The 19,654-nt window shown below is 40.2% G+C and overlaps 1 protein-coding gene and 1 non-coding gene across 2 annotated transcripts in view; one reads left to right on the top strand and one right to left on the bottom strand.

The window, feature by feature from the left end:
- SMURF2 (SMAD specific E3 ubiquitin protein ligase 2) overlaps positions 1-8,028 on the bottom strand; it is a 105,770-nt gene extending 97,742 nt beyond the window's left edge. The window contains exon 1 of the mRNA XM_053910727.2: positions 7,475-8,028. Coding sequence (XP_053766702.1) covers positions 7,475-7,526 — 52 coding nt within the window. The 5' untranslated portion in view covers positions 7,527-8,028. The remainder of the gene's footprint in view (positions 1-7,474) is intronic.
- Positions 8,029-17,597: 9,569 nt separating this feature from the next.
- Positions 17,598-17,737, top strand: LOC112316623 (small nucleolar RNA SNORA7). The gene has a single exon (XR_002976024.2). It is a non-coding gene; the product is annotated as a small nucleolar RNA SNORA7 (small nucleolar RNA).
- Positions 17,738-19,654: the final 1,917 nt, after the last annotated feature.

The raw sequence follows: 19,654 nt of genomic DNA, 5'->3' as shown, positions 1-19,654 counted from the left end.
AACTGAAACTTTATGTCTGCTGTCAATTTTTTAGTAAGAAACCAAACCAAACTGCCAATCTTAAGATACACATTGATACTTTAATGCCTTGTCAAATGCAATTTTCTTAAATAGCAGTCAATGCTTTCAGAAGTTACTCTAAAACAACTTAACATAAAATTTCTCTTTGTATACTAATTATACATTAGTGGAAAAAACCAAAGGAAAAGAAAAATGTTAACATTCAATTGCAAAAATTGCCAAATACTGATACCCAGAGAACTGGCATCAAGGGAAAAACTAACAAGCCAAGTAGTGTTCAGCAAAACTCCTCTAATCAAGCAACAAATACATATGATGGCATTATTAAATATAAACAATGACTAAGATTAGAAAATACAGTGAAAATGCCACAAATATAAATTAGCTGGAATTATGTTAAAACATAGGAAGAAAATTATTAAACTATCCTTAACAATACAAACAAAAGTTTACATATGTATAAATACGTAACATGCTCCGAGTGAGAAAACTAAACACTACACTTAAATGTCTCCTTCACCCAGAGTAACACAATCCTAATTACAATTCCAATGAAATTTATTTTAAAATTTAACAAGTTTAATATTCATGTGGAAAAGCAGATATATAAGATAGGAAAAACATTCTGGCAGAGAGAGTAAATTATAAAGCTACCATAATGAAAAAGAGTACGAACAGAACAAGAGAAAATCTGATTCTACTGTAACTAATTTAATGTAGCTAAAAAGATATCACATCATTGTGAAAAGGAAGAACTGGTTAATAAATAATGATGAGATGACTAAATAGCAATTTGGAGGGAAAGAGCCTCCTAAACCATTTTTAAAACACTAAAATAAAACGTACTTAAATATTTACTAAGTCTCTTGAAGTAAAAGGCTTTCCTAAGTATAGAAATAATAGGAAAAACAAAAGAAAAGTTGGACAGATTTGACTCCTAAAATAACAAATTTCTGCATGTCCAAAAATGGTCAAAATTAAAAGACAAATAACCGACAGTTGCAAATATGACAACAGACTAATACCTTTCTAATTCTCAAGCAAATCAATAAGAAAAAAACTAAAACCCTAACAGATAACTAGGACCAGGCCAAACAAGCAAACAAAGAGAAATATATTTAGTAAATAGAGAGGAACATATTCAACATTTCACAAATGCTTAAAAACTATATACCATGAAATTAGCAAAACAAAACTAAAATAAGAATCAGTGCCTGTAATAGAATTATAAAAAGAAGCATTTATTTATCCTTTGCTACTCTGAAATAAGCACAATTTTTTCAGGAACAGCCTGAGAAAAAAATTAATCAAGAACCTTAAAACCATCCATACCCTTTAACACAATAGCACTCTTCCTATGGAAATATCCTAAAAAAAATAATCCTTTAAAAAAATTGAAGTTTTAAAAAATTAAAATCCTTTAAAAAAACTACACCAAGATGTTTATAGCAATTACCTGTAATAACAGAATTTGGAAATAAATGAAAGCTAAAACAAGAAAACCACCCTGACCTGTGTGAGTTAGTTGGGCAAAAGATCTCCTAACTGGGAATCTAACTGGGCACATAGCTGGGTTACAGTTGGTCCCTGGATCGTGCATATGTGAGAGACAACCCATCGATGACTAATGTTCCTCTCCCTCTCTTTCTCCCTCCCTGTCCCTTTCTCTAAAAATAAAAAAAATAAAATCTGAAAGAAAGAAAAGGAAGGTAGAAAGAAAGCAAGCCACATGAACAATGGTTTCTGTAGCATCCTCTTAACTGGTTATCCTAAAAAATCAATCTTCACAGTTCCCATTGCAGTCCATCCTCCCTAGTCCCCCAAGATTAATGCTTCTAAACATCAAACATATCAAAGCTTAAAATCCTTCAATGGTTCCCCCTCTTAAAAAAAAAATCAAACTTCTTGGCAAAATATAACAGGGTCCTGCCCTGACTGATGTGGCTGGTTGGGTTGCGCGTCCTCCCACAAACCAGGGGGTCACCAGTTCGATTCAGGTCAGGGCACATGCCTGGGTTGCCAGCCAGATCCCTGGGTGAGGTATGCAAGAGGCAACCAGTCACACATGGATGTTTCTTTCCCTCTCTTTCCTTCTCCTTACCCCCTCTCTAAAAATAAATAAGTAAATAAAATCTTTAAAAATATATATAAATAACAAGGCCCAAAATGGGTCTGTCCCTTTCTATTGCCTCATCTCTTGATACTCACGCCCAATGCATTAGCAGTAAACACCACATATGGAATTACATAGAACTACTACTGTGTCTCTACCATTAGTTCAACAAAATGTCAAAAAGCTCTTAATCCATGCTGAAACAAGGATTCTACCTTCATGGAATTTACAGATAGAAACAACAAATGCACACCCTTGGCTGGTGTGATTCAGTGGATTGAGCACCGGCCTGTGAACCAAAGTGTTTCCAGTTTGATTCCTGGTCAGGGCACATGCCTGGGTTGCAGGCGGGTCAGGGGTGGGGGTTGGCGCACAAGAGGCAACCACACATTGATGTTTCCCTCTCTTTCTCTCTCCCTTCCCCTCTAAGGATACATAAATAAAATCTTTGGGGGGGGGGGAAATAAGAAAGAAACAACAAATGCCCTTCAGTGAGTTACAGAAGAAAGAACAACTCAGGTCAAGGAACGTTCTGGGGTAAGGGTAATCTGTAGTTGAACCTTAAAAGATAAGCAAGGGTGGCAACAGTAATTCCAAATAAATGGAAAGCATTTGTTTCCCCACAAAACCTTTTAAGTTTGTAACAGACTTTCTATATAGACAATTTAGGTTCTGACATACACTTAACCTCTCCAAGTTTCTATCTCTTGGAGGTATTGTGAGAATTAAAGCTGATAACACATGTAAACTTAACATAGTACCTAGCACTTAATAAGCATTCAATACATGTCAGCCACATGGAAACACAGAATGTTGATTGCAGAAGCATACAAGTATTTCAAGGGTCCAACATTCTTAGAACAAAGAAAGTAACAGTAAATAAAACAAGGGCAAAGAGAAAAGGCAGTAAGAACAGGGTTAAACAACGTATCACCAAATAGCAAGGGTCAAACAGTTCTATCTGCACATCATGATGATATCCTCACACTACACATTACAATCACACAATAATTTACACTCATTATGATACTGAGTCATAAATAAAACATAAGTTCTGTTAAGTATGGTCTATTTTAAAGGAATAGGACATATTACACCTTTAAAAGGCTTCAAAATCTTTTAAATCTTTTTTAAATAGCTAAAATAAAAATTTTTGTGCATATACTCCTTCATTTACCTTGAAAATTGAGTGATATGCAAAATAGCTGAACTATATACTAAATAAATGGCATATTAGTATGTTATGATAATTATAATTCAACCAAGAAAGAGAAAAGTAGAATCCATGATGAAAACACACACACACACAAACACACTTTACTGGCCAATGAAAATCAAACTACATAAAGTACCTAGGCAAGTCCAACTGCCTGTTTAAAGGTTAGAAGCTAAGCTAGATTGGTTTCCTCCTCAGAAGCCAAGAAAATAAGATGAATTGGGAACATTAAAATCACTAACCCCCTCTAGAAAAAGGAGTATCATTATGGTATAAAGGCACATTCCTACTTAGAAACCTGTGAAGTATAATCGAGTTCTATTTTTTAAAGCCTTGAATCAATAAAATAAACAGGAAGACAATACTAAGATAACAGCATATCTAAAGTGAGATTTTCAAAGTTAATTTTCCATTAGCAAGACAAGGTTAACCTCATTACTGCCAAGGGTTTTATAAATTAATTATATGAGGAACAGCATACAAAAACATTTAAATTACAAAAAGGTCTGGATAAGTAATCCATTACTTCTCCATATCTAAGAATTTTAAATATTAGAAGTTATATTAAACTGCTTTTTCCAGTCTTTGGTTCTCAAAAACAACGATATCAAAAAATTACCCCCCCTACCCTGGCCAGATAGCTCAGTGGGTTAGAGCATCTTCCCAATACACCAGGGTTGTAGGTTCAATACCTGGTCAGACAACAAATGAATGCATGAATGAGTGGAACAACAAAATATTGTCTGTCTCTCTCCCCACCACCACCCTCCACCTTTCTTCTCTCTAAAAATAAATTTTTTTAAAATTACCCCTAATATTTTTACTATAACCAAATACAAAGAATGTCAGAGAAGCCTATATCAGATATTCCTATGTATATGTGTAATGTATACAAACTACATTTTATAATCAATTCACTCTAGAAGCACTTGTTGAAAATGGTATCTTTACCATAGAGCCCACGTTAATATGTCATAAAGAACGACAGAAGTATGGTAGTTTGATGAACTCAATCAGATTTTAACCATTAATGGCCTGAGGAATCTCAAATTTGGGATTAAATTAGCCCTACCTTCTTAGCACCAACAAGTGCCAAACTGTTCACTAGTTAATTGTGGTCTTAAGAACATGTAGAAAAGTCCACCCTGGCTGGTGTGGCTCAGTGGATTGAGTACCGGCCTAAGAACCAAAGGGTACCCAGTTCAATTCCCAGTCAGGGCACATGCCTGAGTCACAGGCCAGGTCCCCAGGTGGGGGCGCACAAGAGGCAACCACACACTGATGTTTATCTCCTCTTTCTCCCTCTCCTCCCTTCTCTCAAAGTAAATAAATAAAATATTTACTTTAAAAAAGTCTAATATCTGTTGTGGGCAAAGATCTCAAATATTTGTTCTCCTTCAATTTGTGTGTAAAAGAGAGAGTGTGTGTGTGTGTGTGACCACACAAGAACTGTTTACACCTTTCAGTAAAGGGGCACCTCTACAGTAAGGATATACAGTAACTGAGTAACCACAGTTCATAAAGCACCTTGAAATCAACAACACTCTATAAATTTAAAATACTGGTATTGTGTTACAGCAAAGAACAATAATTTTAAAGCATCTTACAGACACAATGTATTGTAAACCATATAAAAACTCACTGTAGGATCTGTCTCTTTTTTTAAGTGATTTTCCTCTATTATAGAATCCGGATCTAAATTAACTGTTAAACACTTATTCTAAAGGTATGCCAAACATTTCTTAAGGTCTTAACAAAGAATCAACTTTAAAAAAAAAAAAAAACAACAAAACGAGGCCTAGGTTAAATATTTTATTTGGCTTCTCAAGATGGACTGAAAAGTTGGGCACCAGCTCCAGACCAATTCCTGGACGCACATCAAACACAGCCCTGTCATTTATCCAGTCAGTCAAAACAATCTTTTCCATCTAACCCTTTAATGTTTATGTCCTAAAAAGCTGCTAATTGAATCCAGCTCTTGAGATCTATTTGTTAAAATATATACCATCTAATTTGTAAATGAACAAAAAAGAAAAAAACATGTTAACTTTCCTGGCAAAACAGAAGAAAATTCATCATATGTAACCAAAAGGGAAAGAGAAATGTTTTTAATATTTGAGTATTTTCTCCTAAAATATGACAGAGATAAATTCCCAATGGTTTTAAGAAATTGAGAGTACCTCAACTGTTTTTACAATTAAGGGGGACACAGTATGTTTAAAATTCCTCAGAAAAATCTAAAAATACAAAAATCACTCTATAAATTTAGTCCACTGTTCCTCTCCTCCCCACCCCCCCCAAAAGTAATCTTTTTTCCTAACTTTACTCATGAATTTTAATAATGTATCATATGCAGTCAGGAAACCACAGACAAACACTTTAAGATCTACTGAGTCACACAAAAAACCTCAAACTCATTTTATCTGCAGAAAATCAAAATCCCTGTTTTCTCATTTGTATTTATATATATACACATACATACATATATACACACATAGATGCATATAGACTAGAAGGAAACAGGTGATCTACACTGATGCTTTCTGCACACCTGGAATCACAGGTTCCTTTCATGATCACTGACACGGGGCTGACTCGGGAGAGGAACAGCAGTAGATAAACTACAGCAACAAAGATCCCTTATGAAGGTTTCCATTGATTCATAATGCGGAAACTAAATAAGGGAAACGGGGGAGACAGGCATTCCCCAATCCAGGTTTTCCATTAAGAACCACTTAGTTAATGATTCTTTGCAATTTTCCCAGGCAAAGTAAAACTGTCACGAAAGTAACATATTTTTTAAGTTGCAGCCAACATCGTCTAAATTCTCAAGTACCAAATTCACTGCAAGTTTGTATCTCAAAAGTTCAGCCAGTGGACCGGGATGTGACACACAAGCATTCAATTACAAAAATTAGTCCATATAAATCTCAAAGTCCGGTGCAGCCAAACATAATTATAGTTTATTCTTACACATGCACCCCCACACACGGATAGATAAAGGAAAAGCATCTTTCTCACCACACATCCGAATATCAACGTGGGTAATATATTAACAGCAAATGGTAAAAGGAGGATAACTATGCTGACTTCAGTTACACTTTTCAAACCAAAAATAATTTTTCCTTAAAACAGGGCAACGCAACCGCGTAAGAAGACCAAAAGTGGCAAAATGGACCTGTAATGTTAAAGATTCAACGCATTTAGACGCATAAACACTTTGTACGGGAAGCCTTCTATCCAGCAACCCCTCCAGACATTCTTTTCCATTTAGAAAAGGGAAGGGGAGGAGGCTGAGGAGAGAGAGAAAACTTCGCATGAAAGTTTGTATGAGCACATACTTAGAAATCCACCACCAAAAAAAAAGAAAGTGTTTGTAAAGCCGGTCTAGAGTTAGAAGTGAGACACCAGTTCTGCGGCCTACAAGGAACAACCCGAAACATGCTACCCTGCAATCAAACACTTCCCAAACACCGAGGGTACGACGGGCCGGAGCCGTCGGATCGGGCGCGCGCACCGGAAAAGCCACCCCGGTCCCCTTCCCTCCCAAGGGCGTGCGTTTCAGGTGTGCGGCCCCGGCCGCTGGGGCTGGCAGCAGAGAGTGAAGGTTTTCGCACGCGGGCACAAGTGGGCGAACAAGTTAACCACCAAGGAACACACACACACACACACCCCCTCCCGTTAGCGCTCCATCTTTAAGGAGTGTTTACTGCGCGCAGCCAGCCGCCGGATTCAACGATCCCGGCTCAGGAGCTCCCCATCCCCTCAACGATCCCACCTGAGCAGCAGCCCGGGGGCTGCTCCCCGAGGCCCCGGGCGAGAGTCGTACGCCTCGGCCAAGGCTTTTCGACCTTAAATCCGCCCGGAATTCCAACCGGGGTCCCCCTCCCCTCAACAAAAGACCCCCCGAGTCACCCTTAGCTTTTTCAAGAATTCCCAAACAGCAGCGAGTGGTTGTGCCCTGACTCTCCCTGAACTAGGCCTTCCCACGTCCACCGACCCCCAACTCACCGCCGACCACGACCCCGGTCCTTCCCAAGGCCACAGGCACCCCCCGCCGGCTCTCCCACCCCGCCGCTGCCCCGGCCAAGTCCCGGCGCCCGCCCGCCCCCCTACCCTCTCACCTGTCAGGCGCAGCTTGACGGGCCCGTTCCTCCGGCCTCCGGGGTTAGACATGTCCCCGGCGGCGGGGCGGCGGGGCTGCGGCCGCGGCGCGGGGCCCAGGGCCCGGGGCCGGCGGGCGGCGAGCGGGGCGGGGGCGACGGTGAGGCGCGGCGGAGTCACCACAGCGGCCGGGGCTGCGGCCCGAGCAGCCGGCGCCGCGGCCGCCACGGCCGGAGGGTCCCGGATGTGCCGAGCGTCGTCGCCATGAGCCGCGGAGGGAGCGGGACGCCGAGCTCCCCCCTCCTCCCACTTCTCCTTCCTCGGCCGGGGCCGCACAACAAAGCGGCAGCCGCGGCCGGCCGCGCCGCCTCCGCCCGCGCCCCCGCCGCCTCCACGCAACCACCTCCGCCCTTCCCTCTTCTCGGCGTGGCCAGGCCCGGGAGCCGACGGGGCTGGTCCGCTGAGGCGGGCGGTGCTCGGCTGCGCCGGAGCAGACTCTGGGATCGGCCGCTTCCTCCTCCACCCGCCCTCCTGTCTGAGCGAACCGGGTCCTGCGGCCGCCGCGGCCACTCGTCGGCTGCGGGGGGGGCGGGGAGGAGACGGAGGTGGGGCGGGCCGGCGGGGAGGGGCGGGGCGGGGGCGGGGCCTGGGCGGGCGCGCGCCGGAGGCTGAGGGCACGGGGGCGGGAGGCCGGGCTCGGCCCGGGTGCCCGCCGTCCGCAGAGGATCTCACGGCGAGCTTGAGGAGGGAGACCCGAGGGAGCAAAGCGGCGGTGCGGAGCTCTCTGGAACCAGAAGGGGCTTAGTGTACCTCCTTAGAGCTTTTGTCTTTGTAACACCGCCTGCATTTATTAATCGCCCACTGTGTACAGGGCTCTCTGAGAGGTGGGGCGAACAAAGTTTGAAACGCTGCCCTCTGGGAATGTAGCGTCGCGTCGCGTCGCTGCGGGTAGAGACACTATTTCCATACCAAGGATTCCAGCAAATCCCCAGGGGTGTTTTGCTCCTGGTATAGTAGCTGCCACCTCCATCCACGACTCACCTGGTAAACGAGATCAGGTTACCTTCCTGCTCCGGCTCTTTTTCCAGCTGTAGCGCTAGGATAGGAGGATAATAACCCTGCCTTAAAGGATTACTGACAAGATAAACCTTGGAGACAAATGTGTGAAAAGCTTTTCATACAAGAGGACAAAATAAAAAATAAAATAAAAATAAATGTACCTTACCTTTTGACCCTGTAATTGCACTCTTAGGAATTTATCTTTGACATATAATAATACAGAAGACGTTCTTTGCAAAGTTTGGTTAATAACAAAAGGGGGACTGAGCAAACAGCTCGGTGAATTATATTACATCAACCGCATGGGGTTTTGTGCAGCCATTAATATGGCATATTGTGAAGATCATATAATATGGAGGTTTACAAATCAAAGTTTTAAAAGACAATAAAAAGTTGTATGTATGCATTCAAAGTATCTGGCACAGTGAAAACTAAGGATAACAGCATAGGGAATTTTGTGTGCGTCCTGTTCAAGGCTGGCATGACATTAATGCCATTTTAAATGTTCAATAAAGTCTAATAGACTTTACTCCTAAATCAGTCAGTCCTTATTTCAAATTCATTAGTGATATCATTTCATTCTCCAGATGAAGTTACTTCAAGAGCATCTCATCAGTCTGACTACAACTCTGCAATTAAAGTGATCCAAAAATTATATAAAGTTCTAGAAGTCAGACTAGAAGTTTATTCAATAAATACTAAGTGCCTACTATGTGCCAAAGAGTGAACAAGGTCCTTTTAAAATGCTTCTTTTACTACAGAAGCTCTGCAAATAAGCTAATTAATTCAAACAATAGGTGCTATCACAATTTAAGAGACTAGATGGGTAATGGCAATAAAAGTTAGCAAACTGATGTATACGTACACCTCTGCCTTGTTCTTATGGCAAACGCTTGGTTCCCAACCACTGGCTAATAATTTGTAGCTTTTTATTAGGTAATAGAAGTTAGAATTTCAAACCATGATGGGGGAGCTGGGGCAACTGTTATGAAGTTTACAGCAGTACATTCAACTTTAAGAGACACTGCAGAAAAATGTACACATGCTTAATATGCCAGGAAGACTCTGTTTAGGCTTGCCTGTATGTAAGCATAAATCTTACTGTTTAAAACAAAAAATTCAGATAATAATACTTAAAAATCATTCACACTGTTAAGGAAAGCTAAACTTTCATTTACATTTTAGCATTAGATGCGTAATAGCATTGGCTTCGCTTCATCATAACAATTTATTCACATTTTTGAGGAAAAAAGGAGAAATAAAAAGTCCTAAGGAATTCACCCTCTTCTTTCTTCCTAAAAAAGAAATCCACTTGCAATGTAAATTGTACCTACACATGTTACTAATGGGTATAGGAATTGCAGAAAATCTTTTCAAAGCCTTTTTATTCCCTTTTTTTTTTTTCCTCTAATTTGCTCTCGGTTGAATCGTGCATCTTTACCAAATCAATGGTTTAGGCATCGGTCTCAAGAATACAAACCCCACCTATTTCATACCAACAAAATGTCTTTTCCTGTGGATGCCATTACTAGAACCTTCCAGTGAAAATGCTGTAACAACTCATTAGACAGCATTTTGAGCAAAAGTTTTCAAGTTTTTCATTAATGTATTTTAATCATTAATATTGCACTCTTTATGATGGTATCCTAGACCAGAGGTAAAAATCGACACCAGGCTATAAGAATATTTAAAACTTTTTGTTTAAAACATGTTTCTGTTTTCCAAGGCTAATGTTAAATTTGATGTGACTTTTCAAGCAAATGCTTACCATCTGTAGTTGGTATTTTTCTTCTGCTCCAGCCATTAATATATTTTTTTACATAGAAGAGTTGTCTCCAGTAATAAAAAATCTGTCTGAGGTAAGGTTATGTTAATAATGGTACTCCTGTGAAGCTATTTTTGTAGTATAAATTTCAAATTTAATACAGTTTATGTGCCATGGAAAAAGCAAACATCGGGCACTCAGCAATTTCTACCCCCGCTGAAAATTCAACTTTCTTTAATGTTTAAACTATCATGAATTGAATTTAATATTTAGTTCCAGCTTCCTCCAACTGATGAAGCAGCCAAGCACAGCCCCCATATACTTGCTGTTGTCAACTGGACGCTTCCTCCCTCTTTCCACTGATTACCTCTGCCTGTCCCAGGTCCTCAAAGTTAGGTTAACTACCCTTACGTGCAGTCCTGTTCCAACATGGTTTAGGACTAGGTCACATTCCAGGCTATTCTCTGTGACCCCTTCCCTGACCCCCTCCCAGCAGATCTGGTCTCCAGTGATGGAAGCTGGGGTCACAGGTGAGACCTGTGACTCTCCAGGTCTGGGCTCCCCCATACCACACTCCTTGGCTTTTGCCTTCTCAGCCTCTGCTTTGGTATACTAAGGCTGTAGTCCTTATCGACATCCCCTTCTGAAGGTATCTGCCCTGACCTACTGCTCTAACACAATGTCCTATGCTCCATCCCCAAAGATACTGATTCAACAGGTTGCAGTGGGGCCTGTGTATTTGCATTTCTAATGCTGCTGGTGGGGAGAACCCACTTTAGGAACCACCACCTTACCCCAAGGGTGAACCTGGTTGGTCCTGTTTGTAAGTACTTGAGCTTGGCTTCAGCTAACTGAGCCAAAGATGGGTAGCAGACCAAGAGGCCAATCACATTTTCTTTCCTTGCAACAAGAAGTGGGGACACTGGGACACTGAGTTAGCAGTGGGCAGCTGGGTTGGGAGGTCATGGAGTTAGCATCTGAAGAAGCCATTTTAAGGTTTGAGTAGATAAACAAAAGAGGAAATGAGTGTGTAGAAAGATACTAAAAAGCAGACAGAGAGAAGTGGAGATAAGAGGCTTCATAGCCCCAAAGAGGGAGACAGAGAGAGTGATTGTCTGACGGATTTCCTGCCCATACTCCTGGCACAGGTGTGCCTTCTTACCATTCATTTCCAAAGGATCTCACTGCTCAGAACCATCTAACCACCCCGCCCCTTACTTTGGCAAGTCTAAGTGCATCCCCGTCCCCTGCATCCACTTGGTCTATACTTGGAACACCTTTCCCTCTTCAGGAGTATGGGACTCAGTATGGGAAAGTAAAAGGGAAAATATTTAATATTTTTATACTGATGACATTGAAATGATAATATTTGGGATAGATTGGGTTAAATAAAATATAGTGTTAAAGTTAATTTCCCCATTTCTTTTTACTTTTTTTTAATATGAATACTGGAAATTTTGAAACTGCAAATGTGACTCACTTTATACTTGTATTGGACAGTGGTGATCGAGGATGACGACCATCCCACCCATTTACCCCCTTAATGTTTGCCACCAGCTGGATATCCCCATCCATGCTCAGCCCAGCGCCAGACTTTCCCTGCATCGCTTTAGACCTTATCTTCCCCACCCAGCTTTCCAACCAATTTCTATAGCTACAGCAGTTCAACAGCAACCACCTCACTCCAGTGAGAGTGGGAAGATAGCCTTCAGAAAGATAAGTTTCATGTCTAAACTGCAATCCCCTGTACCACTAAATGTGACCTCCTTTAGAAATAGGATCTTTGAAAATGTAATCTAGATGAGGCCATTAGGATGGGTCCTAATTCAATGTGAGTGGTATCCTTATAATAAGGGGGAAATGCCCTGTGAAGACAGAGACACACAGGAAGAATGTCGTGCGAGGACAGAGGCACAGACCGGAGTGTGCAGTTGCAAGTCTTGGAATGCCAAGGATTGCTGGCCGCCCCCAGGAACTGGAAAGAGACAAGGAAGGGCTCTACCCGGTGTCAGAGAAAGCATGGCCTTGCCAACACTGTGATTTCAGACCTGTAGCCTTCGGAACTATGAGAATGATTTTCTGTTGTTTTCAGCCACCCTATTTGTTAGGCTTTGTCACAGGAGCCCTAGGGAACTAAAACAACCTCTAAGTCCCTTCCACACCCAATTATATTATACACAATACAGGTAAAAAGGCACACTGCATAGCTGATTTTCATTATTTGTTGCATTTACAATACTGTGCTTCTTTAAAAATAGAGAATCCTGTACATCTAGGCCATTTTTATGCCCCCATTTTCAAATGTCTTAAGTATACAGACTGCCCTGTTATATTGTGAATTCTGAGTTAAAAGAGATTATAATTTGAAGAGCTTGCATATTTTCCAAAGCCAATTTGGTGATTTAAGCATGGAAGTATTACAATTAAATGTTTGAAAAGTTATCTGTGCATGGTTTGCTGTAAGCCGATATCATGAAACAACACATCTTTTCAGGATGAGGTAGCAGCCCCAGCCCCTGGGGAAAGGGAGCGGGCGCATCACTCAAATGCAACTACTTTGGACAACTGAGCAACATGAGCAAGCTAAAAAAAAAAAGTCACATCCAATCATCTTCAAAATAAAAACTGTAGTAGCTACAACACGATTCTCTAAGGGTGGGATGGGAGGAGATGTGGAAATATTTGTATGATGCAGTCTTCATGGGTAATGCAGAGAATATGGGCCAAAATGAGATCAACATGGCTCAAAAGCCAATGGGTCAATGTCAACCATTGCTTAAAAACCTTCAATGGCTGCTTGTTGCCTTTAGAAGCCAATCCAAACAGCTTTAATGACATAAAGGAATGCTCATGATTTAAATACACAAACTTTTTAAAAGCAGCAAACAAAATTATATGTGAAGAATGATCCCAATTTTTAAATAAATATACTTATGCATTCATTCAAAATGACCTTTACTAAGCATATGCTAGCTGTTGAGCACTGTTCTTAGAGTTTGTAATCTAGTGAAGGAAGACAACCAACCAGGAAACAATACATAAAATACGAAGGGTAAGAAGGGAATTATCTATTGCTTTCTAAAGCACATTTTTGATGCTTGAGTCACTCAATCCCAGTGATTCCCCAAAGGTTAACCAAAATGTTAGGAAAGACTTTACCTCTTTCCCATTAAACATGAACTAGAAAGACAGGCACTGCTGTGCCGTATCGTGGCCCTCCATGGCAGACACTATCTGAGATTGAAGTCAACGCAGAAGAAGGGCCAAGAGATGGAGAGTGGAATTTGACTCTGATTATCCCATTTGAGCCCCTGTATACAGCTATTCCTAAAGCTACCACATACTTGGGGTCACATTTCAGTCTTGCCTACGAACGGTTCTAACTAATACGTCCAGTGAAGCAGAATCTGGGGTGGAAGCTGCAATCTGCATTGTTAACTAACCCCCGTGTGAATAATCATTAAGGAGGTGAAGAATTGGCTGGAGAACATGGGCTGGCAAACTTTTTCTGTAAGAGGCCAGTGAGTAAATATTGTAGACTTCCCCTGTTGCAATACAAAAGCATCCAGAGGTGAATGTGTGTAGTAGCTGTGTTCTAATAAAACTTTATTTGTAAAAGCAAGCAGTGGGCTAGACTTGGCCCACTGGCCATAGTGCCAATCCCTGCTTTAGATCTAGAGCTATAAGTAAAGAGAACAGCAGTACCATACCTGGAAGGAAAGGTCTGTAGGATTCAGTGTGTTTCCAAGATCGGGGAAATCTGAAACCATTTAATAATTAAGGAAAAGAAGCCAATATAATTTTAATAAGAACTAATATTTATTGAGGGCTTGCTACGTGCTAGATGCTGCGCTAATGAACATAATAAATTCTAGGATGCTTTGGTGAGCAAAGAACAGAAAATCTGACTCAAACAAAATTAAATACTATAGAAGATTTGTTATTTCATATAATAAGTAGCTCTGAGATAGGATTCATTCCAGAATTGGAGTTTCAGTGAGTTAGTGATATGTTCAAGGACTCAGGTTCTTTGCATCTCATGCCTCTGCCTTCCTCAGGGCTTTGGCTTTGCCTTCAGGTAACTCTCTCCATGACCACAAGATGGCTACTGCAGTAGTACCAGGCCTCTTAACCAGACCAAACACTCTTTAGAAGAAACAGAACGTCCCTTACTCTGCCTGCTTCTTAGGAGTGAAGAAATCGTTTCCAATCGTTTCCAGAAGTCCCTCCCCATCAGCATCTTTCCCTCTCGTCTCTCGGTCAGAATTCAGTCATGTGCCCACTCTTAAACTAATCATTGGCGAGAGCAATGGAATTTCCAAGATCGGTTGAGACTAATCAGGAATCACGTCCTCATCTAGGCTATGAGAGAGTGCAGAGAAGGCTGTGGAGGATGTATGCATACCTGAGCAAAATCGGGGTTCTGTTCGGAAGTAGGAGTATGGGGGCCAGGAATGGATATTGCATAAGCAACCCCAACCGATATTATTAAGTGATATTCTTTTTCATTTTTACAGGTGGGAAAAAATTCAGCACGGGGAAAGTAACTTGCCCAAGCTCATACAACTAATATGTGAAAGAGACTGGATTCAGATCCAGGTCTGAGTCTACAGAGCTCAAGACCTCAACTAACACACTGAAGTGCTACTGTGCAGCTGAAGATGTTAGGGAAGAGCAGGGCAGCGCCAAAGGTTGCCTCACAATCAAGTAAAATTGAGCCAGTTATTAAACCTGCGATGTGACCAGACCTCCCGAACAGGTCTGAGCTTTTGCTGTGTAACAAACAACCTCTTAAGTCAGTATGTAAAACCACAGTAATTTATTTAGCTCACAATTATATGGGTCAGCAATGTGAACTGGGCTCTGGTCACAGCTGGACTCACTCACGCGTCTTTGGTCCTCTGCCAGTTAGCTAGCAGATCAGCTGGGGTCTGGCTGATCTAAGATGGCCTCAGGTGGGATGGTTTCCTTTTGCTCCAGGTGGTCCTCCAGCAGAGTGCCAGGAGGGAGAGTGGAAATATATAAGGCCTCCTGAGAACTAGTTCAGATCTAGGAAGCGTTGCTTTTTGATTAGGGACTGAACTGAAAAAGGATTTTCTTTCCTCATCCCATAGAAAGGATGATACTATATAACACTCGAGCGACAACATTATGCCCCATTCCCTTGCCTGTAGTTCAGAGACTGTTCAAATAGGTTAGCCTATGTTATGGCCAACGTATCACCTAGACTCCTAGAGGACAAGGACTCTTAACTGGAGGTGGGACGTGAATTTAGTACCGAGTTAGAAAAGCATTGTCGCAGTCAATAGATTGAGACTGGGATAAGAAAACATGAGGAGAGCATCTGAAAACCAAATATTTAAACTCAAACAAAATTACACCATCAATTTGTGTCACCCTCCTCCAAAAACATATTCCATATGGTAATTAAGAGACCAGAGCCATATTTTCTACTATCCTGGGAAAGTGAATATAAGATACACATTCATTCATCAAGATTTTTTGTGCCAAACTCTGTCAAGCATGAAATTTATTACATTCTTCCCTATCGAGCTGCTGTCTTTAAAAATATCTGACAGTATTACTTGTGTTATCTTTATAGGAACAAAGAAAGATTCCCCTCAACATCAGGATTTTATTTGAAAAATTATTAAAATATATGATCTAATCCATCTGAAAATATTGATGTCTTTTTTCTGAATTCATTCTGACAGTATTACTTGTGTTATCTTTATAGGAACAAAGAAAGATTCCCCTCAACATCAGAATTTTATTTGAAAAATTATTAAAATATATGATCTAATCCATCTGAAAATATTGATGTCTTTTTTCTGAATTCATTTACTGCTATCATTAGCAGTTTAAATCTATGGCTGTAAGTAGGCATTTAAATCACTTCCTTAATTTCGAAGGAGAAGCAGTGAGCTCAAGTAAGCTGCATTTCATTTTATGAACCCATTCAGAAATTTACAGTCTTTAGGTATGAATTTACACAGCATGAAGTTTGGCCCTCAGCATTTCTGAAAATGGAATTTGGCTCATGTGAATTCTCATAACAAAAGCGGAATTGCCAAAACAAGCAACTTTCTCTAAATACAGGTGAAATAATATTCTCACAGAGTAAATCCTCACAATGCGAAATCACACAAAGTTCACTAAACATTCTCTAAAACAGTTTTCCATAGAACTGAAACTGTGAAGAGTGACTAAGTCATGATCGTGGAGGGAATTCCTCCCCTTTGTCATTATGAGGGAGACACCAGAGAGAACTCTGAGGAAACCAAGCTGAAATGTGCCCACCCCCATGGCAGAGAAGCCTGAACGGTGAAGTTCAGTTGACTTGAGTTATCTCAGCTTCTACAGCTTGAAAAGGGGCACGAATGTCAAAAATGCTCATGAATATGACTATAGGAAACCTACAGAATATAGAAAATAAGGACAAAAGCTATCTACTGTATTGTTTAATATTCATTGTGAATTTTCTTGTTGAAAATATCAATTTCTAATGTGCCATTTGTAATTATGTTACAGCTAAGCAATCTATAATATATTCAATTAATAGATGGCCATATGGGCCATTAAAAATGCCAAGCAGTTAAACTACATTAATACTGAAGTGTACATTTGTAATAAAGTTATTAAAATGTTTAAGAACACTTGAGTTAAGCATCATCAAGTAGTAAATATTAACAAAGTTAAAAACACATAACCTGGGTGGGGAGGGTGTGGGGGGAGATAAATGCAGACAACTGTAATACTGTAATTGAACAACAATAAAATAATTTTTAAAAAAACATGACCTAGTGGAATGGTTCTGTTTAGAATAAAAAGGTTGTATTCCAACAGGAAATTTTAAACTATATTAATATCTAATCATACAGGATCTGTCAAATAAATTATGGTAAATTCATATGATGGAATACATGCATCCATTAAAATAATATTGTAGAAATGTATTAAATATAAGATACATAGCATATATATTATATAAATAATATATCTATTTCTTGACATAGGAAAATGCTTTAATCATGCTGTCAAATGAAATAAGCTTTATAATATAACATTACTGTACAAATTCATTTCTTAACAGAAAAATATATAACATATGCATATTTAAACATCTTAAGAGAAATATATCAATATGTAATGCAAGGTTATCTTTAGATAATGGGGATTTCTTTCCTCTTTTTTTCGTATACTTATATTTTCTACTTCTTTATAAAATGAGCATCTATTACATGTAATAACACAGTAAAAATATTGGGTTTTAGCAAGCTAAAAATATACAAATAAAAAAGAGTGAAAGAAATGCACCAACCCTCCCAGGATCGCATCTGGAGGATGGTTAATATTCTGCCAGCTTCGGAGACCGGAGGGAAAACAAGCCTGGCAGAGGTACCCATTCCATTCCCCGCTCGCTCCGTAGCTGGTGATTGGAAGACACTCTGCAACAACGTTAAAGTAAAAAAAAAAAAGAAATGCACCAAATGTCAGCAATGGTGGCCACTAGATGACGGCGTCACATTTTTATTTTCCTCTTTAACTTTGATGTTTTCTGCATTTTCCACCAAGAGCATATGTTAAAATCATATTACATATTACTAATACACACACACACACACATATATATGTGTGTGTATATATATATAATTTCACCACACATTGATTGAATGGGCAGGGGAAAAGAAATGGTTACATAGGAGAAAGTTCCCTTCAATAAACTAAAAATAAAAACTTCTGCAATATCATCAACTGCTATAGATTCTTCAGAAAAAAACCTAATTGTCAGTAGCAGGATTGCTAAATAAGCTGATAAAGGTATAATTGGCAAATACCCATGCGTGACACCTTTATATTGGTCCAAATGGTGCTAGGATCTCTGACTCAACAGTGCCCCCTTCCTGTGGTCATAGCATCTTTCTCTGAGACAAGAACAGCCCTATGCCAAATTCAAGAGAGAAACGGAAGCTTCAGAGGGCTTCCCTGGGGTCCTGGCTGGGTAGCTCAGTTGGTTAGAGCATCATCCCAATACACCAAGGTTGCAGGTTTGATCCCCACGTAGGGCACACACAAGAAGCAACCGATGAATGCATAAATAAGTGGAACAACAAAGCGAGCTCTCTCTCTTCCTCTCAATAAGTTTTTAAAAAGAGGGGTTCCCTGAGTAACTTGGGCTCAGAGTCAACTGGAGATGTGAATCAACAACAGCCTGTGTGGAAATGACTTCAGGATCTTAGCTGACAATGGGCTTGGCATGAGTCATCTACTAACATGGGCTTTTAGCTGAATTCAGAGCAGGATTCTATTGGGAATGAGGGTCATGACACCCCTCCTTCTACTTGCAGCCCATCAGCCTACACTATAGCAATACTTTCAGTTCTGGGCGCTGTGCTCTAAAAGGGACAAGGAGGGAAGGAATCAAAATGCTGAGGGGCTTCAAGTCATGTCCCATGCAGAATGCTTGGAAAAGCTGAGTAAGAAAACTCAGAGGAACACATCAGTTGCCTTAAAATAACACGTTCCGGTGAATTAAACTTGTTCATGTGATTTTGCATTCCCATGTGCAGGAACTAGGATTGGCATTCTATTGAGACAGACCTTGAGATAAGAGGAAGGCTTTTTAAGTAGTTTCAATAAGCAGAAGATACACTGGCCTTGAACCTGCTTCTCGAAGTGTAGTCTGTGGAACCACAGCATGGACTTCTTGGGGAACCCATTAGAAAAGTGGTGGATCTCAGGGCCAGCCCAGACCTACTGAATCAGAACATACACTTTAAAAAGATGGCCAGGTGACTCAAACACACGTTCAGGTTAGAGGGGCACTGGTCTAGACTGCCCTCCTGGGGAGGAAATAAGTGGTCTTTTGCCCTCACGAGAACTCTGAGAAAATCAAGGTGAAATCTGCCTACTCCATGGTAGAGAGAAAGTCAAGGCTAAGCTACCCTCATTCAAGAAACTATCAAAAACTCAAAAACTAGAGGACTATCCGAGAATTATGAATTAAGATGTATGAATAAGAATGTTCATTGAAGCAGAGTTTGAATCAAGAAAGAAAAAGAAAATAAACTAAATCTGCTAAACACTATAAGAAAACATTATGCAACCCCTAAAAATATCTTAGATGAGTATTTAAGGACTGTAAAACGTTCATAATACTGTACATAAAGGGAAAGTAAATTACAAAATAATGTACACGGTGTGAGATTTGCCATACATGCTTAACATTAACTTAAAATAATTATGCCAAAAGTTAAAAATATTATTAAAATGTTATGTAGCTTATGGAGATTGATTGTTTTTTAAATGTTTATTACAAAAGTAATAATTGCTTATTATAAAATTTGGGAAATGGTAAACACTATAAAGGAGAGAC

This window comes from Desmodus rotundus, chromosome 9 (genome assembly GCF_022682495.2).
Source record: "Desmodus rotundus isolate HL8 chromosome 9, HLdesRot8A.1, whole genome shotgun sequence".
Lineage (NCBI taxonomy): Eukaryota > Metazoa > Chordata > Mammalia > Chiroptera > Phyllostomidae > Desmodus > Desmodus rotundus.
The sequence above is the reverse complement of the archived record's forward strand: the minus strand, read 5'-3'. Positions and strand labels throughout refer to the sequence as shown.